The following is a 19,381-nucleotide window of genomic DNA, read 5'->3' on the forward strand; positions in this document are numbered from 1 at the left end:
TCATTTCTGTAATTTTGGGCTCTCGGATATATGCAGTCTGTAGGTACCTGAGACAATGGTGGTCCTGGGTCAGCCCCAGACAATATTTGACCCTGTCTGCGAAAGTCCTGGCCATGCTGAAAATGATTTTAAAAAATGCAAAGCCAGCACAAAGTTGGAACTGAAAAGGAAAACCCCCAGTTCTGCATTCCCGGAGCCAGGGCCAGAGAAGGATGGGTCCTTCCGCTGTTCCTGCGCCACAGAGACGCTCACGTATTACACACGTGGTGAGGTTCTGAGACTCAGCGGCTCAGCTTTGCGCAGAATAAGGGGGGGTTGGTGGGGGAGGGGGGTTGACACACAACATTCAGGGCAAAGCTCGGACCTGAGCTCAACCAGAGCACGGAGTCTTTTCCTCTGAAAATCACCATTTTGGGATTCGGTTTTTCCAAGCAGGGCCCATTTGCCTTTCAGATGGGGGTGGGGTAGCCCATAACTCCCCTCTGCGGGGCTCCCCGCCCCCGTCTTTGCCTGCTCGTCGGGCTCTGTGCCGGTTCCTGCTGCTGGACCAGGGGAACCGCCCGTCCCTGATGCAGGCAGCGCGGCCCCCGCACAGACGAGACACTGGAGCGAGTCGGCCCTTTGGGGAGAAGTTGAGGCAAAGTCCTGGCTGCAGAAGCAGAGACCAAACCCTGCAATCGGAGAGCCTGAGGCCCAACACCCCCAGGAGGAAACTGCTCTAACAACCAAGTGGGAATCTTCCCCGGGGCAGGGGGGAGTCAGAGGACAGAGATCGCCCAGCAGCTGGGCAGGGTCACTGTCCCTAGCTCCGGGGTCACATGCTCTGGGGGTCTGTTCCCGATGACGAGCTGAAGGCAGAATCTTCCCCGCTCTTTGCTGTGGAGAGAGAAGAAAATCGTTCAGAGGCAGCGTTAGCTGTGGGGTGCCCAGCTAGGGAAGGGGGAAGGGAATTCAGCTCCGGGCGTCCCCCACACTGCACCCCCCACTAACTCCTCTCTATGGAGCGACCTGCCCCAGGCTGGGAACAGACACAGGTTCGAACCCCAAACGCAGCACGTGACCCCGGTCGTACCCACCCCCGACAGACACCGCCGGGCTCCGGCTTTTCCCTCACACTCGGAAGCTCCCGGACGGCTGGTCTGTCCTGCAACAGGCCGCTGGAGTGACCCTGGGACTCACGCAGCCCAGCCCCATCAGTGCCCGCATCCCTTCTCCCCTCATGGGGACCCCCCCCACGCCCATAATGCATTGGGGCGCTGAGCCCCATACCCTGGATTTACTCACTGGCAGCCAGAGCGTAGCCGGGTTTCATGGGGCTTGAAACACAAGCAGAGAATGAGGGTCAGTGCAAGGGAGCAGGGTAACCCCTCCCCCACGGTGATCCCTACCCCCCTCCCCCAGACACAGGGCTCCCCGTGACCCCAACTGCACCTCGCCCAGGCCAGCCCCCCCCCAGCGCTCCCCCCCCCAGCAGGGCACACGGCGCCCAGCCAACAACAGAACCCACTCTGCCCCCAGCAGGGCTGGGCTATGATGACTGGCCCTGCCCCATGGCCCTGCCCCATCCCTCCTTGGGGGCAGTGGGAGGAGCCATTTCCCCTTGGGCTGGCTGGGCTGCCCCACTCCCCAGACCCTCCCCACATCCTGGCTCCATGGGACCAGATCTTACCTGCTGATTTTCTCCTCCACAGGATGACGCCGACCCCTACGGCTCCAGCCAGAACCAGCGTGGCCAGGACGATGGCGGCCAGGACCCCGGGGTGCAGGGGGCCCTTCTTCCCAGGGGCTGTGGGATGGAGAAGGGCCCAGGTCACCGAGGGGAGCAGCCGCTGGGGCATCCTCTGGGGCAGCCACAGGTCTTTGCCTTGAACGTCTCCCCGAGGGCGTCTGCAGAGACCTGGCCCCAGGGGAGGGGAAAGGCTGAGCCGGGAGGGGGATGGGGCACAGAGGGTGGGTGCTCTGCCGGGCACTGCCAGACACACACACACACACGCTACACAGCAACCAGGCCCTTCCCACGTAATGACATCAGCCTGTGGAACTCACTGTCACTGGATGCCACCACGGCCAGAAAAATCAGATTCTCTGAGGGATCGGCCATTTCTGTGGGTCACACGAACACCCAGAGCTAGACGAGTTCACACTGATGTTGGGCAGGGATATTGACCTTCCTGTGGCCCAGCCGCACCCCATCTCTGTAACTCCCCTGGGGCTGTGCCCCCAACCCCTGGGCCCTGCCATTCACCCCCCCCTTACCCCAGACAAACACAGGCTCCCCCAGGCTGCTGTGCTCCACCCGGCAGGCGTAGCGGTGCCCGTCCTGCTGCTGCGGGGAGATCTCCAGGGACGACTGCGTGTAGTAGGTGCCGTCGGCATTGTGCAGGATACCGCTGGAGTCCTTCTCCGCCAGGATGTCTTCTCTGTCCCGCACCCAGGAGACGTGGATGGGACGCGGGTAAAAGCCCCTGGCGTGGCAGGAGAGCATGATGGAGCTGTCGGGAGAGTCTGTGCGGGAAACCAAGACCTCGGGGGGCACTGGGAGGGAGACACAGCACATGAGCCACATGCCAGGGGCCGGGATCATGTAACAGACAACAGGTAAAGGCCCCGCAGTGTCTCATGGACTTTAACCTGAGAAGGGACCATTGTGATCATCTAGTCTGACCCCCTGCACATCGCAGGCCACAGCCCCTCACCCACCCACTCCTGTAACAGACCCCGAACCTCTGGCTGAGTCACTGACACCCTCAAACCGTGGGTTAAAGACGTCAAGTGACAGAAACTTTCTCCATTCACTCTAGTTTAAACCTGCAAGTGACCCGTTCCCCATGCTGTAGAGGAAGCGAAAAAACCCCAGGATCTCTGCCAATGTAACCCAAGGGGAAATTCCTTCCCAACCCCATATCTGGTGATTGGTGAGACCCCTGAGCATGTGGGTGAGACCCAGCAGCCAGACACCTGGGAGAGAATTCCCTGTAGTAACTCAGAGCCCTCCCCAGCTAGTGCCCCATCACCGGCTGTTGGGGAGTTATGCTATTAGCAGTCGCCAATGGGCCACGTGCCACTGTAGGCGTCTCATCAAACCATCCCCTCCATAAACTCACCAAGCTCAGTCCTGAAGCCAGTTCGGGGTTTTGCCCCCACTGCTCCCCTTGGGAGGCTGCTCCAGAACTTCACCCCTCTGACGGTTAGAAACCTTTGCCTAATTTCTAGCCTAAACTGGTTGATGGCCGGTTTGTATCCATTTGTTCTGGTGCCCACATTGGTGCTTAACTTAAATATCTCCCTCAGCCTTTGTTAAATCAGATTTCCCCTCAGCCTGCGTTTGGTCAGGCTAAACGAGCCAAGCCCTTTGAGTCTCCTCTCGTAAGGCAGGTTTTCCATTCCTCGGATCACACTAGCAGCCCTTCTCTGTTCCAGTTTGAATTCAAGTAGTCATAGAATCATAGAATCATAGAATATCAGAGTTGAAAGGGAGCCTCAAGAGGTCATCTAGTCCAACCCCCTGCTCAAAGCAGGACCAATTCCCAGCTAAATCATCCCAGCCAGGGCTTTGTCAAGCCGGGCCTTAAAAACCTCCAAGGAAGGAGACTCCACCACCTCCCTAGGTAACGCATTCCAGTGTTTCACCACCCTCCTAGTGAAATAGTTTTTCCTGATATCCAACCTGGACCTCCCCCACTGCAACTTGAGACCATTGCTCCTTGTTCTGTCATCTGCCACCACAGAGAACAGCCGAGCTCCATCCTCTTTGGAACCCCCCTTCAGGTAGTTGAAGGCTGCTATCAAATCCCCCCTCATTCTTCTCTTCTGGAGACTAAACAATCCCAGTTCCCTCAGCCTCTCCTCATAAGTCATGTGCTCCAGACCCCTAATCATTTTTGTTGCCCTCCGCTGGACTCTTTCCAATTTTTCCACATCCTTCTTGTAGTATCGGCCCCAAAACTGGACACAGTATTCCAGATGAGGCCTCACCAATGTCGAATAAAGGGGAACGATCACGTTCCTCGATCTGCTGGCAATGCCCCGACTTATACAGCCCAAAATGCCGTTAGCCTTCTTGGCAACAAGAGCACACTGTTGACTCATATCCAGCTTCTCGTCCACTGTGACCCCTAGGTCCTTTTCAGCAGAACTGCTACCTAGCCATTCGGTCCCTAGTCTGTAGCAGTGCATGGGATTCTTCCGTCCTAAGTGCAGGACTCTGCACTTGTCCTTGTTGAACCTCATCAGGTTTTTTTCTGCCCAATCCTCTAATTTGTCTAGGTCCCTCTGTATCCGATCCCTACCCTCTAGTGTATCTACCACGCCTCCTAGTTTCGTGTCATCTGCAAACTTGCTGAGAGTGCAGTCCACACCATCCTCCAGATCATTAATAAAGATATTAAACAAAACCGGCCCCAGGACCGACCCTTGGGGCACTCCACTTGAAACCGGCTGCCAACTAGACATGGAGCCATTGATCACTACCCGTTGAGCCCGACGATCTAGGCAGCTTTCTATCCACCTTACAGTCCATTCATCCAGCCCATACTTCTTTAACTTGGTGGCAAGAATACTGTGGGAGACCGTATCAAAAGCTTTGCAAAAGTCAAAGAATAACACGTCCACTGCTTTCCCCTCATCCACAGAGCCAGTTATCTCAGGTGTGTGTATAGTCAGGTGTGTGAGAGACCTGGTCTGCACCTGTTTACACTGATTTCTAAATGGAGCCAGTTAATCTGGTGAAAAGCCCCTCTGCAGACTCAAACTGCTCACATCGGTATAACTGAACTGGGTAGTTGCCAGAACAGGCCTGGGCCCGGCTCTCCTTCGCTGCGCGTGATCCCGTGCTATAACACGACTACGCCCAGGCAGGTTGTCACTGGGCCACCCAAACACGCGTGTGCGATTTAGGGGCTAAGGGCCAGATTTCCAAACGCCCCTTGGTGCCTAACCCCGGTGATTTCATGGGGAGCCAGGCGCCTCCGTTCGGAAATCCCAGCTGGCCCCTGTCTGCATCGTCAGGCGCTTAAATCCCTTTGTTACATGGTCCCTGTCCCCATCCACATCTCTGCCCTCGGCTGCGGAGGTGCCAGCGCTGGGCACAAGAACCTCAAAACAAGTTTTTCTTTGTATAATGAAAGCGTGGATCCCCCACCCCCACCCTGCCTCCTTCACACTCATAAGGGGCTGGGCCTTTTCCAGACCAAAGTTGGCAAAATTAATCAACTCACAGCCCAGAGCTGGGATGTTTCAGCCCGAAAAGGGAAGGTTGAGGGAGCTGGAAGCCAACGGGAAAGGCCCTGCAGAACGGAGACGCCCAGGCAGCCAGAACTGACTAATAACCCAACTGCACCAATAACAACCCGTAGCTCTCGTCTAGCGCTTGTCATCGGTCGATCTCAAAGAGCTTTGTTTCATTATCCCCATTGTACAGATAGGGAAACTGAGGCACAGAGAGGGGGCATGACTGGACCCATGTCACCCAGCAGGCCAGTGGCAGAGCTGGGATTAAAACCCAGGTGTCCTGAGTCCCAGTCTGGTGCATTATCCACTAGGCCACACTGCCCCTTCTGGACATGCCCATGTCCCATTGGTGTCAGTGCACCTCATCACCCACTCCTCAAGACAGATCCCCGCTGCTCACTCACCCTGCTGCTCTAGCACCGCCCGCCCCTGCAGCACCAGGCTCTGCAGGGTCCCCAGGCACTCGGACTGCAGGTAGTGCTGGACGTACTGAGTCCAAGCCTTGCCCCCCGTCTCCCAGAGCTGCTTTGTGGGGACAGCCGGCTGCACGGCTGCGACCCACGTCCCCGTCTGGTTGTCAAAGCTGATGAAGTCCCTCCCGTCGAAGGCGTACTGGAACCTCGGGCCCACGGGGGCCTGGTCGCTCAGCGCACAGCCCACGTGAACCTGCTCAGTGTGAATCCCTGTGGAGGAGGGAGAGAGTTCAGACCCTGCACTGAGAGCTGGGAAATGTGTCGGGGGGGAGGGAGTTCGGGGGGGCTCGGCCGGACGGTGACACCAGGGCAGTGAGAGCTGGGAAATGTGTCGGGGGGGATGGGGGGTGAGAGGGACACTAGACTGGTCAGTGACACTGGCACTTTACCATCTCTGACCGTGTGGCGGCCTTACGCTGAGCTAGGGAACAATCCCAGAGGACGCCAAGGAGCAGGAGGGGTCAGAGCAGACCCACGGGAAGGACTGAGGGGTTGGGATCCTGCTGGACAGGTACTGGGCTCCTGGGATCTCTCCAGCGGTGAACATGAGAGGTGCCACACGGGGTGAGACCATGGTCTGACACTGACCAACACCAGAGATTCAGGGGAGTGCACAGAACAGGGCAATTCTGGAGTGATCCACCCCTGTCTTCCCCTCCCGGCTTCTGGTGGGCGGAGGTTTAGAGACACCCAGAGCATGGGGTTGTCTCCTGGACCATCCTGGCTAATAGCCATCGATGGACCTGTCCTCCAGGAACTTATCTAGTTCTTTTTGACCCCAGTTATATTTTTGGTCTTCACAACATCCCCTAGCAATGAGTTCCACAGGTTGAATGTGCATAGCGTGAAAAAGTATTTACAAACAAGAGGAACAGACCTGGTGCTATTCAATTCATCAGGTGACCCCGGGTTTTTTATTGTGGGAAAGTGTAAAGAACTCTTCTCTATTCACTTTCTCTACTGCAGTCATCATTTTATAGACTCTGTCATATCCCCCCCTTAGTCGTCTCTTTTCTCAGCTCAACAGCCCTCATCTTTCTAGTCTCTCCTCATACGGAAGCCGTTCCATACCCGTGATCATCTTTGTTACCCTTTTCTCAGAACCTTTTCCAGTTCTACTCTGCCCTTTTGGAGATTGGTGACCAGCTCCGCACACAGTACTCAAGGTGTGGGCGCATCATGGATTTATATAGAAGCATTATGATATTTTCTCTTCTATTTTCTATCCCTATCCTAATGGTTCCTGACATTCTGTTAGCCTTGCGAAAGGCTGTTTCTGCAAAATTGTTATTTTTCATGAGAAAATTTAAGTTTTGCCAGAAAACATTGATTTTCTGTTAGGGAAAGTGAAAGGGAAGATCCCGGGGCTGCCCGGCTCCCTGCCTGGGATACTCCTGAGATGGAATTTCTGAAAAATTTCCTTCTCACAGAAACCTCCCATTTCCGACTTTCCTGCTGATCGGGAATGAAACCACTTCTGGGAATGTGAAATTTTCTGTGGGAAGAAAACTCCATTTTCCAGCCAGCTCTGGTTTGGGCAGCACCTGGCCCAGCGAGGCCCCGATCCCCAGTGGGAGTGATTCTGAGCGGGCAGCTCTCGCGTGTCCATTAATAACAACAACTCTCAGGCACTCACCGCCCGTCTGGTTGTACAGCTGCATCCACCATCTGGTATCGCCTCTAGCGCCCTCCTCATACCCCCAGAAATCCCGGGTCTTTTCCTGGAGATACTCAGCGCCCACAGCCTGTGCTGCCCACGTCTGTGTGGGTCTGAGCTCTCGCGTGTCACTGCTGTAGTACGCGATCTGAATGTCATCGAGCTTGGAGATCATGAAGTAGTGATGAGTCCCATCTTCGTGGGTGACAGCTGTGACTAGCACGGCCAGGCTGTGGCGCCCTAAAGCAACAGAAGCGAGGTCGAGTTAATCACAGACTTCTTCCTTTGCCCAGGGGACACCAGGGCCACCCAGTGGGGACCAGCGGAGACCTCCCACCCCCAGCCCCGTCCCCCTGCCCTCAGCCCCATCCTGGGCGAGGGACAAGCTGGGATCTGTCAGTGACTCACTGCGCGGAGCCGAGGGGGAATCAGGAAGGACGATCTCTCAGCCTGCGCCTCTGAAAGCCGGTGGCTTGTTTGATGAAAGGGGCAGACATTGATGGGGGGCGTAGCTACCCCCAAACAACTGACCCCTGCCCAGGCAAATGCCCTCAAGCCGGAAGGGGTGGATGTGCAAAGTGCCTACAGCGGAATCTGGGGTGTTTGTGGTGTGTGTGCATTTCTGTGGTGTTTGGTGAGCATGTGGGGTGCATTCATATGATTTGTGTGGTCTGCGTGTGTCTACACCTGTGCCAAGGGTGTATGCAGGTGGAGGGTGTTTTCAGTTTTAACTGACTTTTTACTGAATAATTCCCGTGTTTGACAGATATCATTATTTGATGTTTACTCATTTTTCATCCCAATTTTGGGTCACTCAGGCACAGGGAAATACTGATTGTGGTAAGAAAATCCAATCCGTGACAACAGGTCGATGTGTTTGTGTGAATAATAAATTAGTCTAAGTGCCTGTTAACATAAGGTAATGGAGAGGAACACACACACACACACCTCTATCTTGCTGGGTCCTGCACTTATTGGCAGATTTTCTTGCCTCAGAGATTCACCATGTGGGTTGGGGAACAGCCCAGAGACCTTCCCCTCTGGAAGAACCCACAGTCCAGGTCAATTGGGAGGTTTGGGGGGAACCCGGGCCCGCCCTCTACTCCGGGTTCCAGCCCAGGGCCCTGTGGACTGCAGCTGTCTATAGTGCCTCCTGTAACAGCTGCATGACAGCTACAACTCCCTGGGCTACTTCCCCATGGCCTCCTCCAAACACCTTCTTTATTCTCACCACAGGACCTTCCTCCTGGAGTCTGATAACGCTTGTGCTCCTCAGTCCTCCAGCAGCACACCCACACCCTCACCCTCTCAGCTCCTTGCACCTCTTGCTCCCAGCTCCTCACACTCCCACCACAAACTGAAGTGAGCTCCTTTTAAAACCCAGGTGCCCTGATTAGCCTGCCTTAATTGATTCTAGCAGCTTCTTCTTAATTGGCTCCAGGTGTCCTAATTAGCCTGCCTGCCTTAACTGGTTCTAGCAGGTTCCTGATTACTCTAGTGCAGCCCCTGCTCTGGTCACTCAGGGAACAGAAAACTACTCATCCAGTGACCAGTATATTTGCCCTCTACCAGACTCCTGTACCCCACTGGTCTGGGTCTATCACAACACTCCGTCCGTCCCCCCCCCCCCCGTTAAATGCAGTTGCTGAAATAAACCACAACATTAAACTGCTTTCACTTTCAATACTCAGACCTTTCCCTCTTTGTTGCTTTTTTTCTGCCCTCCCGTCCCCCAGGGCAAACCCTGAGATTGCCCCAGAAAATGGGGCAGTTAAGAGCTGCTGCTGGTTTTCACCCACTTGTTAAAAGTTTTGTAATTAGCACTGATCAATTCCCAGGAAAATGTAAACAAAATAAAATCTGAAAACAAAGGACCTGGGGCGTGTGGGGTGCATGTGGGTGTGCAGAGACGACACACTGGGGGCGGGGCACAGGGTCACATGCCCCCCAGATTTCTGCCAGGATTTATGTGCCTGGCCCTGAACCCCATTACATAGCCCCAGAACCTTTAAATTGTGCCCCCCCCTCATTACCAACAGTTATGTGTCATGGCGGGTGGGGTTCACACGCCCCTTCCTACGAACTCAACAGGCCAGTCCTGCAGGGAGGTGGGGTTCTCAGGGGGCCAGTCAAGCAGTTCCCCCTTTCTGTGCCAGAGGCAGGGAACAACAAGCCCCCACCCTGCAGGGAAAGCAGCCCCCAAAGTTTCCCTGAGGGTGTCTGCCACGCAGCATGGCCTGGGCCCATGAGATGGCTGGTGCAGACAGGCTGCAGGAGCGGGCAGGACTGGCCTTTGCTCCTGGAAACGTTCGTTGCTTCTTTTGTTTGCACTTTACCTGAGCCCAGTGCCCCCTGCCCCCCAGCCGGGTTACTGCACAGCGGTGCCGGAGCCGGGGTACCAAGGGTAACCGGAGCTCACACACTTCTCCTCGGGGAACATGGAGTTTCGCTGAGGTTAGGTGCCCCACTGCTGTATTTACCACTACACCACTGCCCGTGAGGGTCGCTGGGCCGGTCCCCCTCTGCTCCCGTAGCGCGGGCCGGCTCCTCTCCCTGCACTCACTCACCCTGGTTTGATGTCACCCCCAGGGGTGGGGGGTGGTTCTTGGGCTGGTGTGTTGGGGATTTCTGGCAGAGCCCCCAAAGGAGGATGGGGGGACGCGGCTCAGGCCCATGGAGGAGACGGAGCCGAGGGGCTGGACAGTTGTACATTTCAAGGCCAGAAGGGACCATTCATGATCTGGACTAGGGCAGTGCCTAGAAGCCTCCATCCTGGCCCAGGACCCGGCTGGGAGGAGTGGTAGCTAGGCTGGAGGGTAGGGATCGGATACAGAGGGACCTAGACAAATCAGAGGATTGGGCCAAAAGAAACCTGATGAGGTTCAACAAGGACAAGTGCAGAGTCCTGCACTTAGGCCGGAAGAATCCCATGCACTGCTACAGACTAGGGACCGAATGGCCAGGAAGCAGTTCTGCAGAAAAGGGGTCACAGTGGACGAGAAGCTGGATATGAGTCGACAATGTGCCCTTGTTGCCAAGAAGGCTAACGGCATTTTGGGCTGTATAAGTAGGGGCATTGCCAGCAGATCGAGGGACGTGATCGTTCCCCTAGGGTTACCATATTTCAACGCTGAAAAAAGAGGACACTCCACGGGGGCCCTGCCCCCGCCCCAGCTCCGCCCCCCCATCCCTGCCCCCGCCCCAACTCCGCCCCCTCCCCACCCCCATTCCAACCCCTTCCCCAAAGTCCCCGCCCCAACTCTGCCCACTCCTCTGAGCACCCCGCATTCCCCCTTCTCCCTCCTGCTCTGTTCTTGGTTGGGGGTTGCTAAGTGCTTCATATACTGTAAAACGTTTGTAAAACCTACAAAGTGAGGGTGAAACAGAGAAAAGTCTGTGAGCAAAACAAGCTGCTAGTGAGGGAGACATGGTTATCTATATGAGATGTTTTTATTTAAGAATCCATGTTAATACAAATAGGAATGATGATGATGGTGGTAATGCTACAAATAAGCAGTTAAGATTGGGACCTTATTCTAAACAAGAAAATAAATCTAAACCATGGAGAATGCAGTGAAAATTAATATTGATTATTAGGAATAATGGTGAGGTAGGAATAGCATCATGATGGTCAAGGAGAAGGGATTCCACTAGGGCCAGGTAGTAACCATGGTTCTATTTAGTATTTGTGTCAAAGCACATTCACCGTTTAAATACAGTTCTCTGGTTTAGTTATTTCATACAGTAACTTGCAAACCGTGAAGCTGGTAGCGCTCCGGCAAAAGACGCTCGGGGGACCCCGAGTGCGAGTGGCTGCAGCAAAACTAACAACGCGCACTGAGATGATGTCACAGCGGGCGACCCCCTCCCCCACACACACACAAATTCGGAGAGCCTTAATATAGTTGAAATACACTGAATAGCAGATTTTTGGATGGACAGAATGGAAAAAATAGTAGCTCTTTTGCTAAAACTGAAGGACAGCTGTTAGTGTACAGGACTTCTGGCACTGCGTTTCTGACTATCCCACTGCCTCATTCGGTGACCCTGGGCAAGGCACTAAGGCCTGCTCTACACACAGATTTTGTGCCAGGGTAACTATTTTGGTGAGGGGTATAGTTTTTTTTTTTTAAACCAATTTAGTTATCCCAGTACAACCCCAAGTGTGGATGTAATTCTATACTGGTACAAGCACTTTGATACCAAGTCCATGCCAGGAAGTTGTCCCACTTTCATTCTACTGGTACTGTTAAAATGAGAGAATTTTCCTGCACCAGCAAGGCCTTACACTCGATCTGTTTCCACCTATTTATGATTTTCCACTTGCCGCTTTGTGATGCTCACACTGCAGGAGCTCTACAAGCATAAAGTATTTTTATGGCTGTGTATCACGAGTGGGGTGCGTGGCTAGGAGCCTGACCTTTGCCTCGCCTCACAAGATATGAAGGTGCAAGACCTGAGTAACGTTTCCCCTGGGTCATGGTTTACGGACAGGACTCACAGGGCACGCAGCAGCCCGATGGATTTTCACCAGTTCCATTCAGGAAAGTAAACGGAGACACGGGGGAGGGGAAGGGCGGGATCCTGCCCCGCAGACACACCCCAACAACATCCTCCAGGCAGCTCAACCCGACTAGTGGCTCCTCTCATGCCCCAGGCTCGCCAGCCGCCTCGGCCCCTCCAGCTTGCCCCGTGACTGGTGCCCGGGGCCGGGGGCGCAGCTCCAGCCCCAGGGGGACGCAAATCCGGACAGTGCCGGCTCCCCGCAATGTGCTGGCGTCCACAACCCCCCCGGGGGCGCCCCCCAGCCCTGCAATGGCTGCCAAGCGGCGCCCAGAGACACCCCCCACCCAAAGGACAGGGTAGGGTGACCAGACGTCCCGATTTTATCGGGACTGTCCCGATATTTGCTTCTTTGTCCCGCGTCCCGACCAATGTTTGGTCGGGACACTGGACAAAGAAGAAATTTTCCCTTCCGCTCTGGCGCTCGCCCCCCCCCCCCCCGCTCCGGCTCCGCCCCCTCCTTCCCCCATTGGCTCCCTCCCCAAATCCCCGCCCTGGCCCCGCCTCTTCCCCAGCATTCCTCCTCCCTCCCAGGCTTGCAGCATGGCGGCACAAGCCTGGAGGGAGGGGGTGGCGGCGGTGCCTGGATCCTGGAGCTGGTGAGTCAGCTCCAGCACCCGGGCACCGGGCGGGCGAGCAGGCAAAGGGGGCCTGGCAAGGGAGGGAGACAGGGAGGCTCAGCTGTGAGCCCCCCCACCCCCCCCCGCCGCGCCAGAAGGCTTCTTCCCGGGCTGCCTCACCCGGGGCCGGGAGTGCAGCCTGGAGGCTGCTCCAGCCCTGCAGCCCGCGGGGCAGCGTGGTGGGTCTGGGCGGGGGCAGCGTGGGTGGCGCGGGCCGAATCCCCGCTGCTGCTGGGGAGCCCTGCGCCTCTCCGTCCCGCTCGCGGCTGCGGCTCCTTCCCGGCCGGACGCGCCCCCCGGCTTGCCCCGCGCACATGCGGCACACGTCCAGCTGCTCCTTCCTGGCGGGAGGGAGACTAGGCGCAAGGGACGGGCGCCGCATGTGCCCGGGGCCGCGTCGCGTCGGGAAGGAGCCACAGCCGCGAGCGGGAGGGAGAGGCGCGGGGCTCCCTGGCAGCAGCGGGGATTCGGCCCCTGCCACCCACCCGGCTCCTGCCCGCTCCGCGCTGCCCCCGCCCGGACCCACTGCGCCCCGCATATGCCCGTGGTGGGCCAAGGGGTGGGAGGCTCCGTGGGGACTCGGGGAGGGCAGCGCGGGGCTTGCTAATGCCCCAGGCCCCTTAAAACTTTTTTTTTTTTTGGCTCCGCCCCCCCTTTTTTGGCTCCGCCCCCATCCCGATATTTTACACTGGTAATCTGGTCACCCTAGGACAGGGGCCTGCGCCCCCCCTCCCTCTCCCGACGGCTTGCTGCCTCACAGGGGCAGGTTGGTCGCGTCGCAGGGGCTGCTGGGAGTTGTAGTTCTCGGCCGCTCCCCTCTCCCGGCTCTCCCTGGAGCGTGAGGCCCGGCTGGACTACAGCCCCCAGCATGCCCTGGGCAGGAGCCGAATGTCACACTGAGATGATGTCACAGCGGGCGACCCACACACACAGATTCGGAGATCCTAGCCTCCCTATTTCCCCGGACATGTCCGGCTTTTTGGCAATTCCCCCCGGACGGGGATTTGGGGACCAAAAAGCTGGACATGTCCGGGGAAATCTGGACGTATGGTAACCCTAGTTCCCCTTTATTCGACATTGGTGAGGCCTCATCTGGAGTACTGTGTCCAGTTTTGGGCCCCACACTACAAGAAGGATGTGGAAAAATTGGAAAGTGTCCAGCGGAGGGCAACAAAAATTATTAGGGGGCTGGAGCGCATGACTTATGAGGAGAGGCTGAGGGAACTGGGATTGTTTAGTCTCCAGAAGAGAAGAATGAGGGGGGATTTCATAGCAGCCTTCAACTACCTGAAGGGGGGTTCCAAAGAGGATGGAGCTCGGCTGTTCTCTGTGGTGGCAGATGACAGAACAAGGAGCAATGGTCTCAAGTTGCAGTGGGGGAGGTCCAGGTTGGATATCAGGAAACACTATTTCACTAGGAGGGTGGTGAAGCACTGGAATGGGTCGGGAGCGCAGAGGGGTGTGAGATCCTTGGGTTGTTCTGCGTTTGTACAGAATATCAGGGTTGGAAGGGACCTCAGGAGGTATCTAGTCCAACCCCCTGCTCAAAGCAGGACCAACCCCAACTAAATCATCCCAGCCAGGGCTTTGTCAAGCCTGACCTTAAAATCCTCTAAGGAAGGAGATTCCACCACCTCCCTAAGGAACCCATTCAGTACTGGGTTTACAATGGCGCCCCACAGGGGTCTGCCTGCCCCACTTCCCAGTGCGGCTCCAGCTCTGGGTGGTCTTGCTCTGCCTGCCACCTCCTGGGCTGAGCCGCCTGGGACCAGTGCAGGGGCCCAGTCATTCTCGGGTAGGATGGGGGGGGGGGGGGACTCGTCTGGGCCCCAGGCAAGGAGGTTCTGAGGGAGCCCGGCCCGGGCAGGCCCTTCCCACTCTGACCCACCACCCACCCCAGCTGTGACGCTGGCTCAGCCCAGGCAAGGCCAATAGCCCCCACCCAGCGGGCTGGTGAGTGTGGCTGGGGGCAGTCAGGGGCAGTGGGTCTCCGGGGATGGCGCTGGGCAGTGGGGGTCTGTGTGGGGAACTCCTGGGCCCCAGGGGGAATGAAAACAGTCCAGGTCCCCCTCCTGCAACATTCTTTGCTTCCCTGCAGAAAGTGAAGGAGGAACAGGGGGGTGCGATTGGGAATGTTCATGGCACAGTTTGGGGCATTGCCCCCCAAATAGAGGAGAGGGGTGGAGGCCACAAGGGGTGCAAGGTCACATGCCACTGCCCCCCCCCCCGCCACCACCACCACTTCTGTGACTACAGAGCTGCACAGCCCGGCTGAAAAAATAAGGTGCTGCTCAGCTCCCTGGACTTTGCAGCTGGACACCCCCTTCTGGGTCCTAGTGCTGGTTGAGCTCCCGTCTGTGTGCTGGGAGCCATCCTTCATCTTGTACAAAAGTGAGTTGTGGGGCAGGGCGGGGCAAGGCAGGGGGAAAGAGGCACTGGGGAAAGAAGGGGATGGGATGCGGAAGAGATGGAATGGTGGGGAAGGGACATGGGATGAGGAAGAGAAGGGGATAGGGGAAGCGGGGGCAGGGGGAAAGAGGCAGTGGGGAAGGAAGGAGGTCGGTTGGGGAGGAGATGGAGCCATGGGGAAGGGGCATGGGATGGGGAAGAGCAGGGGATGGGGGAAGCAGGGGCAGGGGGAAGGAAGGGGGTGGGATGCGGAAGAGATGGAGCGGTGGGGAAGGGGCATGGGATGGGGAAGAGAAGATGATGTGGGAAGCTGGAGCCCAGGATGCGGATCCCCTTGGCAGCAGCTGGGGCTCCTCTGTTAGACAGGCCCATCAAACCCTCACCCTGACAAGCCCCACCGCCCCTGCATCTGTACCACCGGATCAGGGCCAGCTCTAGGCACCAGCAAAGCAAGCAGTTGCTTGGGGCGGCACATTTGCAGGGATGCAAGAATCCAGCCTGGGAGCTGAGAACCAACAGGGGCCCCTGGGAGCTGTAGTTCCTTGGTTAGCTCCCTGCCTATAGAGCCAGCCCTGGAGCAGGGAAAGAACTACATTTCCCAGCATTCCCTCGGCTGCAATTAACAGGAAAGGGAGGGGGAAGGAGTGTGGAACTGAAACCTCATGCTGCAGCTTGCTGTGAATGGTAGGGACAGAGCCAGCTCTAGGTTTTTTGCTGCCCCCCTTCCCTCCCCGCCCTGGGCTCCCCCCACACCCCATATTGCTCCAGCCCTGGACTCTCCCCTGCCCACACCCCCTGCTGCCCCAGCTCTGGCCCTCACCTGCACCCCCTGCCGCCCCAGCCCTGGGCTCTCCCCCGACCCGCATCTCCTGCCGCCCCAGCCTTGGGCTCTCCCCCAAAGAAGGAATTGGGGGGACTAAATGGACAGTGCCCCTCTCTATCTGAAGCCTAGCAAGGGAGGTATGTGGATCCCACTAGAATTTAAAATGGAAAGTAAGGGAGGGGAGGCTGTGGACCTGGGCAGCTTTAGAAACAGTACCAGGCACTTAGGATGATTTCCACTTCTGAGCCATGGAAGCAGAAATTGACGTTTCCTTTCCAGATGTAGCTAATATTCAGAAAGGGAATCTAGCACCTGCCTTCCGGATTTGAACACCCTCAAAATTCAGGAGTGCTCAAGCTCAATTTGGGCAGCTGTTACTTCATTTCTCCCAAATCAACTATACTGATCCGCTGTAACTTGCTGTAGAAAAAGTAGAATAAATTGAGCAAGAAATGCTTCCCAGTGGTTATTAGGACTGGAATTGCTATTTTCAACAGCCATTGCCTTTTGTTTGTTTGTTTGTTTGTTTGTTTAAAAGGAAGACAGTGATATGGCATTGGCAAATTCCCCATAGAAACAAAGAGTGGAACAAAAGAATAATAAAGGCACCTCAACTTTTCCTCATTTATGGAGGACAGTCTTATAATATGCATCCAGATATCCTCCAATCACACAAGCTGAAAATTGTTCCACTTTACTGCAGTTCTGTAACCATATGGGAACCAATCCTGTCTGTGTTCTGTGCACATCCAAAATTCCTGCTGAATGACCCGTCCTGGGAGCGAGTTACCAGTGACCCAAGGCTGGGGCGGCAGGAGGGTGCAGTTGGGGAGGGGAGAGCCCAGGGGTGGGGTGGGGGGCAGCCAAAAATTTTTTTGCTTGGGGCAGCAAAAAACCTAGAGCCGGCCCTGACCCCGATGAGCCCCCCCCCAGACACCCTCCCCACTGAGCCCCAACCACCTGCACCTAGACCCCCACCGAAATGAACCCCACCTCCCCTGCACCCAGACCCCCCCCACCGCTGAGCTCTAACCACTTTCATTTGGTCCCCCCTGTAGACTCCCATTGCCCCTGCACCTGGCACCTCCCTGTGCATACAGTTCCCCACTGAGCTGCCGGCACCCAGACCCCCCCCACAGAACCCTCTTACCCCCATCTGGATCCCCCCACACTAAGTCCCTCTGCACTCGGATCCTGCTGCCGGGCTGAGCCTCCCTGCCCACATCTGGGGAGCCTGGCCCAAAAGGGGCAGGGCCCCAGGGTGTTTCTGTGGCAGGCCTGGCCCTTGTGCTGTGTCAGGGTCAGGTTCAGTCTCACTGCCAAGTCCCTGTCCCAGGGGGGTGGGGGTAGGGTGACCAGATGTCCCGATTTTATAGGGACAGTCCTGATATTTGGGGCTTTTTCTTATATAGGCACCTATTACCCCCCACCCTCTGTCCCGATTTTTCACACTTGCTATCTGGTCACCCTAGGTGGGGGAGGCTGCAGGGTGATCTCCCACCTCCATGCAGCCAGTGGCCTGTGCTCCCCACTGCCATGGTGGAGCTTCCACATTTATTTATTATAAAAAACACGGCAGAAATTTAAAATATTATGCATGGAATTTGATGCAGAATTCCCTTCGGAATACAGGGCGCTGTGCAGCTGTGATGGTGGGACTGTGAAGGGGGTGCTGGACAGTCGGGGATCTGTGGGTGGGGGAGCTGGACAGGGGGTATAGTGTGCAGGGTGCTGTGCAGTTGTGGTGGAAGGTCAGTGGGAGGGGGTCTCTGGGCGAGGGGGCACCGGGCATGGGGATCTGTGGGGAAGGTCTCTGGGTGAGGGGGCGCTGGCATAAGGGCAGGGCACTGGGCGGTGTGGAAGGGGCACGCTGGCAGTGCAGGGCTGGGCGGGCCAGTGTCTGTCTAGCAATTTTGGGTTTGTAAACAGTGCCCTTGTGCTGGGCTGAGTCGGGCCACTCCCACTGTGCTTCATTGCCCCCAACCGGCCCCTGGCTCTGTGGGCCGCCCCCCATCACATGCCCTATTTCCCCAATGGGGACCCACAAATATATTTGGTGCCAGGCCCACAAAAGTTAATCCGGCCCTGCACTACTGTATGGCCACCCCATAGAGTGCCCCCCCGCCATCTCTGCACCCAGCTGGTAACTAGCCGTTGTAGTGCCCGAGGCCAGCAAGCATCTTTGTGCCCCCTACCCGGTTTTTGTCGTATTTCCACACTGTTTTTCCACCCCTGCAGCTTTGCGCCCTGAGCGGCTGCCCGCCGCCCCCCCCCCCCTGGTTACAGCCGTTCAAGCCGTGGTATGTAAACTGCTCCAGTCGCTCCCCCCCCATCATTCACGGAATGTGTCGCCCCCCACCACCATTACTGATAATCGGCATTAATCCGTCTATCGGTGCTGCTGCTGGCCGCGGCGCTGCCTTCAGAGCTGGGCGGCCGGAGAGCGGCGGCTGCTGGCCGGGGTGGGGCGGGAGGACTAGTTATTTAATCCCACTCCACCCCACCATTCCCCGGATCTGTTTTTATCCTGCGCCGCTACCACGGCAGCGGGTCCTGCAGGACTCCCGGGATCCCAGTTTGTTCCCCCCCCCCAAGAACCCCTTGCGCCCCCAGAGGGTCGCGCCCCCCAGTTTGCCCCCCCCGTGTCAGAGGGCGCTGCCCGGCCTGTTACGGTGACACCCCCCGCTGGGGTCACCCTGCCCCCCCCAGCCCCCCCCCGTACTCACCGCCCGCCGCGGGTGGGGCCAGGAGCCCCCCGCAGAGCGCCAGGAGCAGCCCCCAGGCCATGGGTATAAGACAAAGCCCCGAATATCCGGACGTGAGGTCACTCTGCTCGCGGGAGACAGGGGAGCCGGGCAGCCTGGCACACACCTGCTGTGTCACTAGCACTACAACTCACTAGCACTTTCACTTTCCAAGTGTCGCAGCTGCCTGTGACCGTCCAATCAGGACGCAGGCAGAGGTGGTTCATCATCGGTATCCGGGCAGACCGGGCTGTGTGAGGTTACTGCACACAAACCTCCCATGGCTGCGGGCCCATGGGGCTCCCCCAGCCTGGCCTGCCCCGTGCCCGGGGTGCGAAGGGCCAGGGCAGCGCTGCGGGCGGGGCGGGGGCTGCAGGGCCTGGCGGAGCCCGGGGGGCTGGACCCGCTCTGGGGCAGGGCACCGGGCACCATAGGGCACGGGCACAAAGGGGGCGAAGGGGCCAGGAGCGAATCCCGGCTGGGAAGGAGAAGGAGATTTCGGACCCTGTGGGGGCAAGGCTGGAGCAGCCCCCACAGGACCTGGGGGGGGGGCACAAACCATCCCTCCATTGCCAGAGGGAGCTGGCGACTGGACTGCGGGACTGTCTGGCGGGCGATGGGGATGGTGGGTCCAGGCTCAGCGGCTCTGGGGCTCATGTCCCGGTTACAGGTTATGTTCCTAACGCTCATGCTTCAGGGCCTCAGCCAGCCACGGGCAGGGGTCAGGAAGGGATCCCCTCCCAGCAACAAAATAATGTGTTGTGGGGTTTGTTTGTGTTTTCTCTCCTCCCCCCTGCAGTGTCAGGGCCGCCCCCGGCTAGAGATGGGACCTGGGGGGCCGGGCGCTGAGGGGGCACCCAGCA

The 19,381-nt window shown here is 57.4% G+C and overlaps 1 protein-coding gene across 1 annotated transcript; it reads right to left on the bottom strand.

The window, feature by feature from the left end:
- Positions 1-131: 131 nt before the first annotated feature.
- LOC128847423 (class I histocompatibility antigen, F10 alpha chain-like) lies at positions 132-18,561 on the bottom strand. Its single transcript, XM_054046807.1, has 7 exons — positions 18,501-18,561; positions 7,339-7,599; positions 5,634-5,912; positions 2,257-2,535; positions 1,660-1,786; positions 1,285-1,316; positions 132-876 (listed from the first exon to the last, which is right to left on the bottom strand). Exons 1-7 carry the CDS (start codon positions 18,559-18,561, stop codon positions 815-817), a joined length of 1,101 nt encoding a protein of 366 aa, XP_053902782.1. The 3' UTR covers positions 132-814.
- Positions 18,562-19,381: the final 820 nt, after the last annotated feature.

This window comes from Malaclemys terrapin, chromosome 13, assembly GCF_027887155.1.
Source record: "Malaclemys terrapin pileata isolate rMalTer1 chromosome 13, rMalTer1.hap1, whole genome shotgun sequence".
NCBI lineage: Eukaryota > Metazoa > Chordata > Testudines > Emydidae > Malaclemys > Malaclemys terrapin.

What these genes read in the sequence shown, in the direction of transcription:
- LOC128847423 (XM_054046807.1), bottom strand. Translation starts at nt 18,561, where the DNA reads ATGGCCTGGGGGCTGCTCCTGGCGCTCTGCGGGGGGCTCCTGGCCCCA. An exon ending in AAATCAGCAGGTAAGATCTG is followed by an intron (nt 1,317 to 1,659) that starts GTCCCATGGAGC and finishes TTGTGTTTCAAG; the next exon opens with CCCCATGAAACCCGGCTACG. An exon ending in CGGCTACGCTCTGGCTGCCA is followed by an intron (nt 877 to 1,284) that starts GTGAGTAAATCC and finishes CTCTCTCCACAG; the next exon opens with CAAAGAGCGGGGAAGATTCT.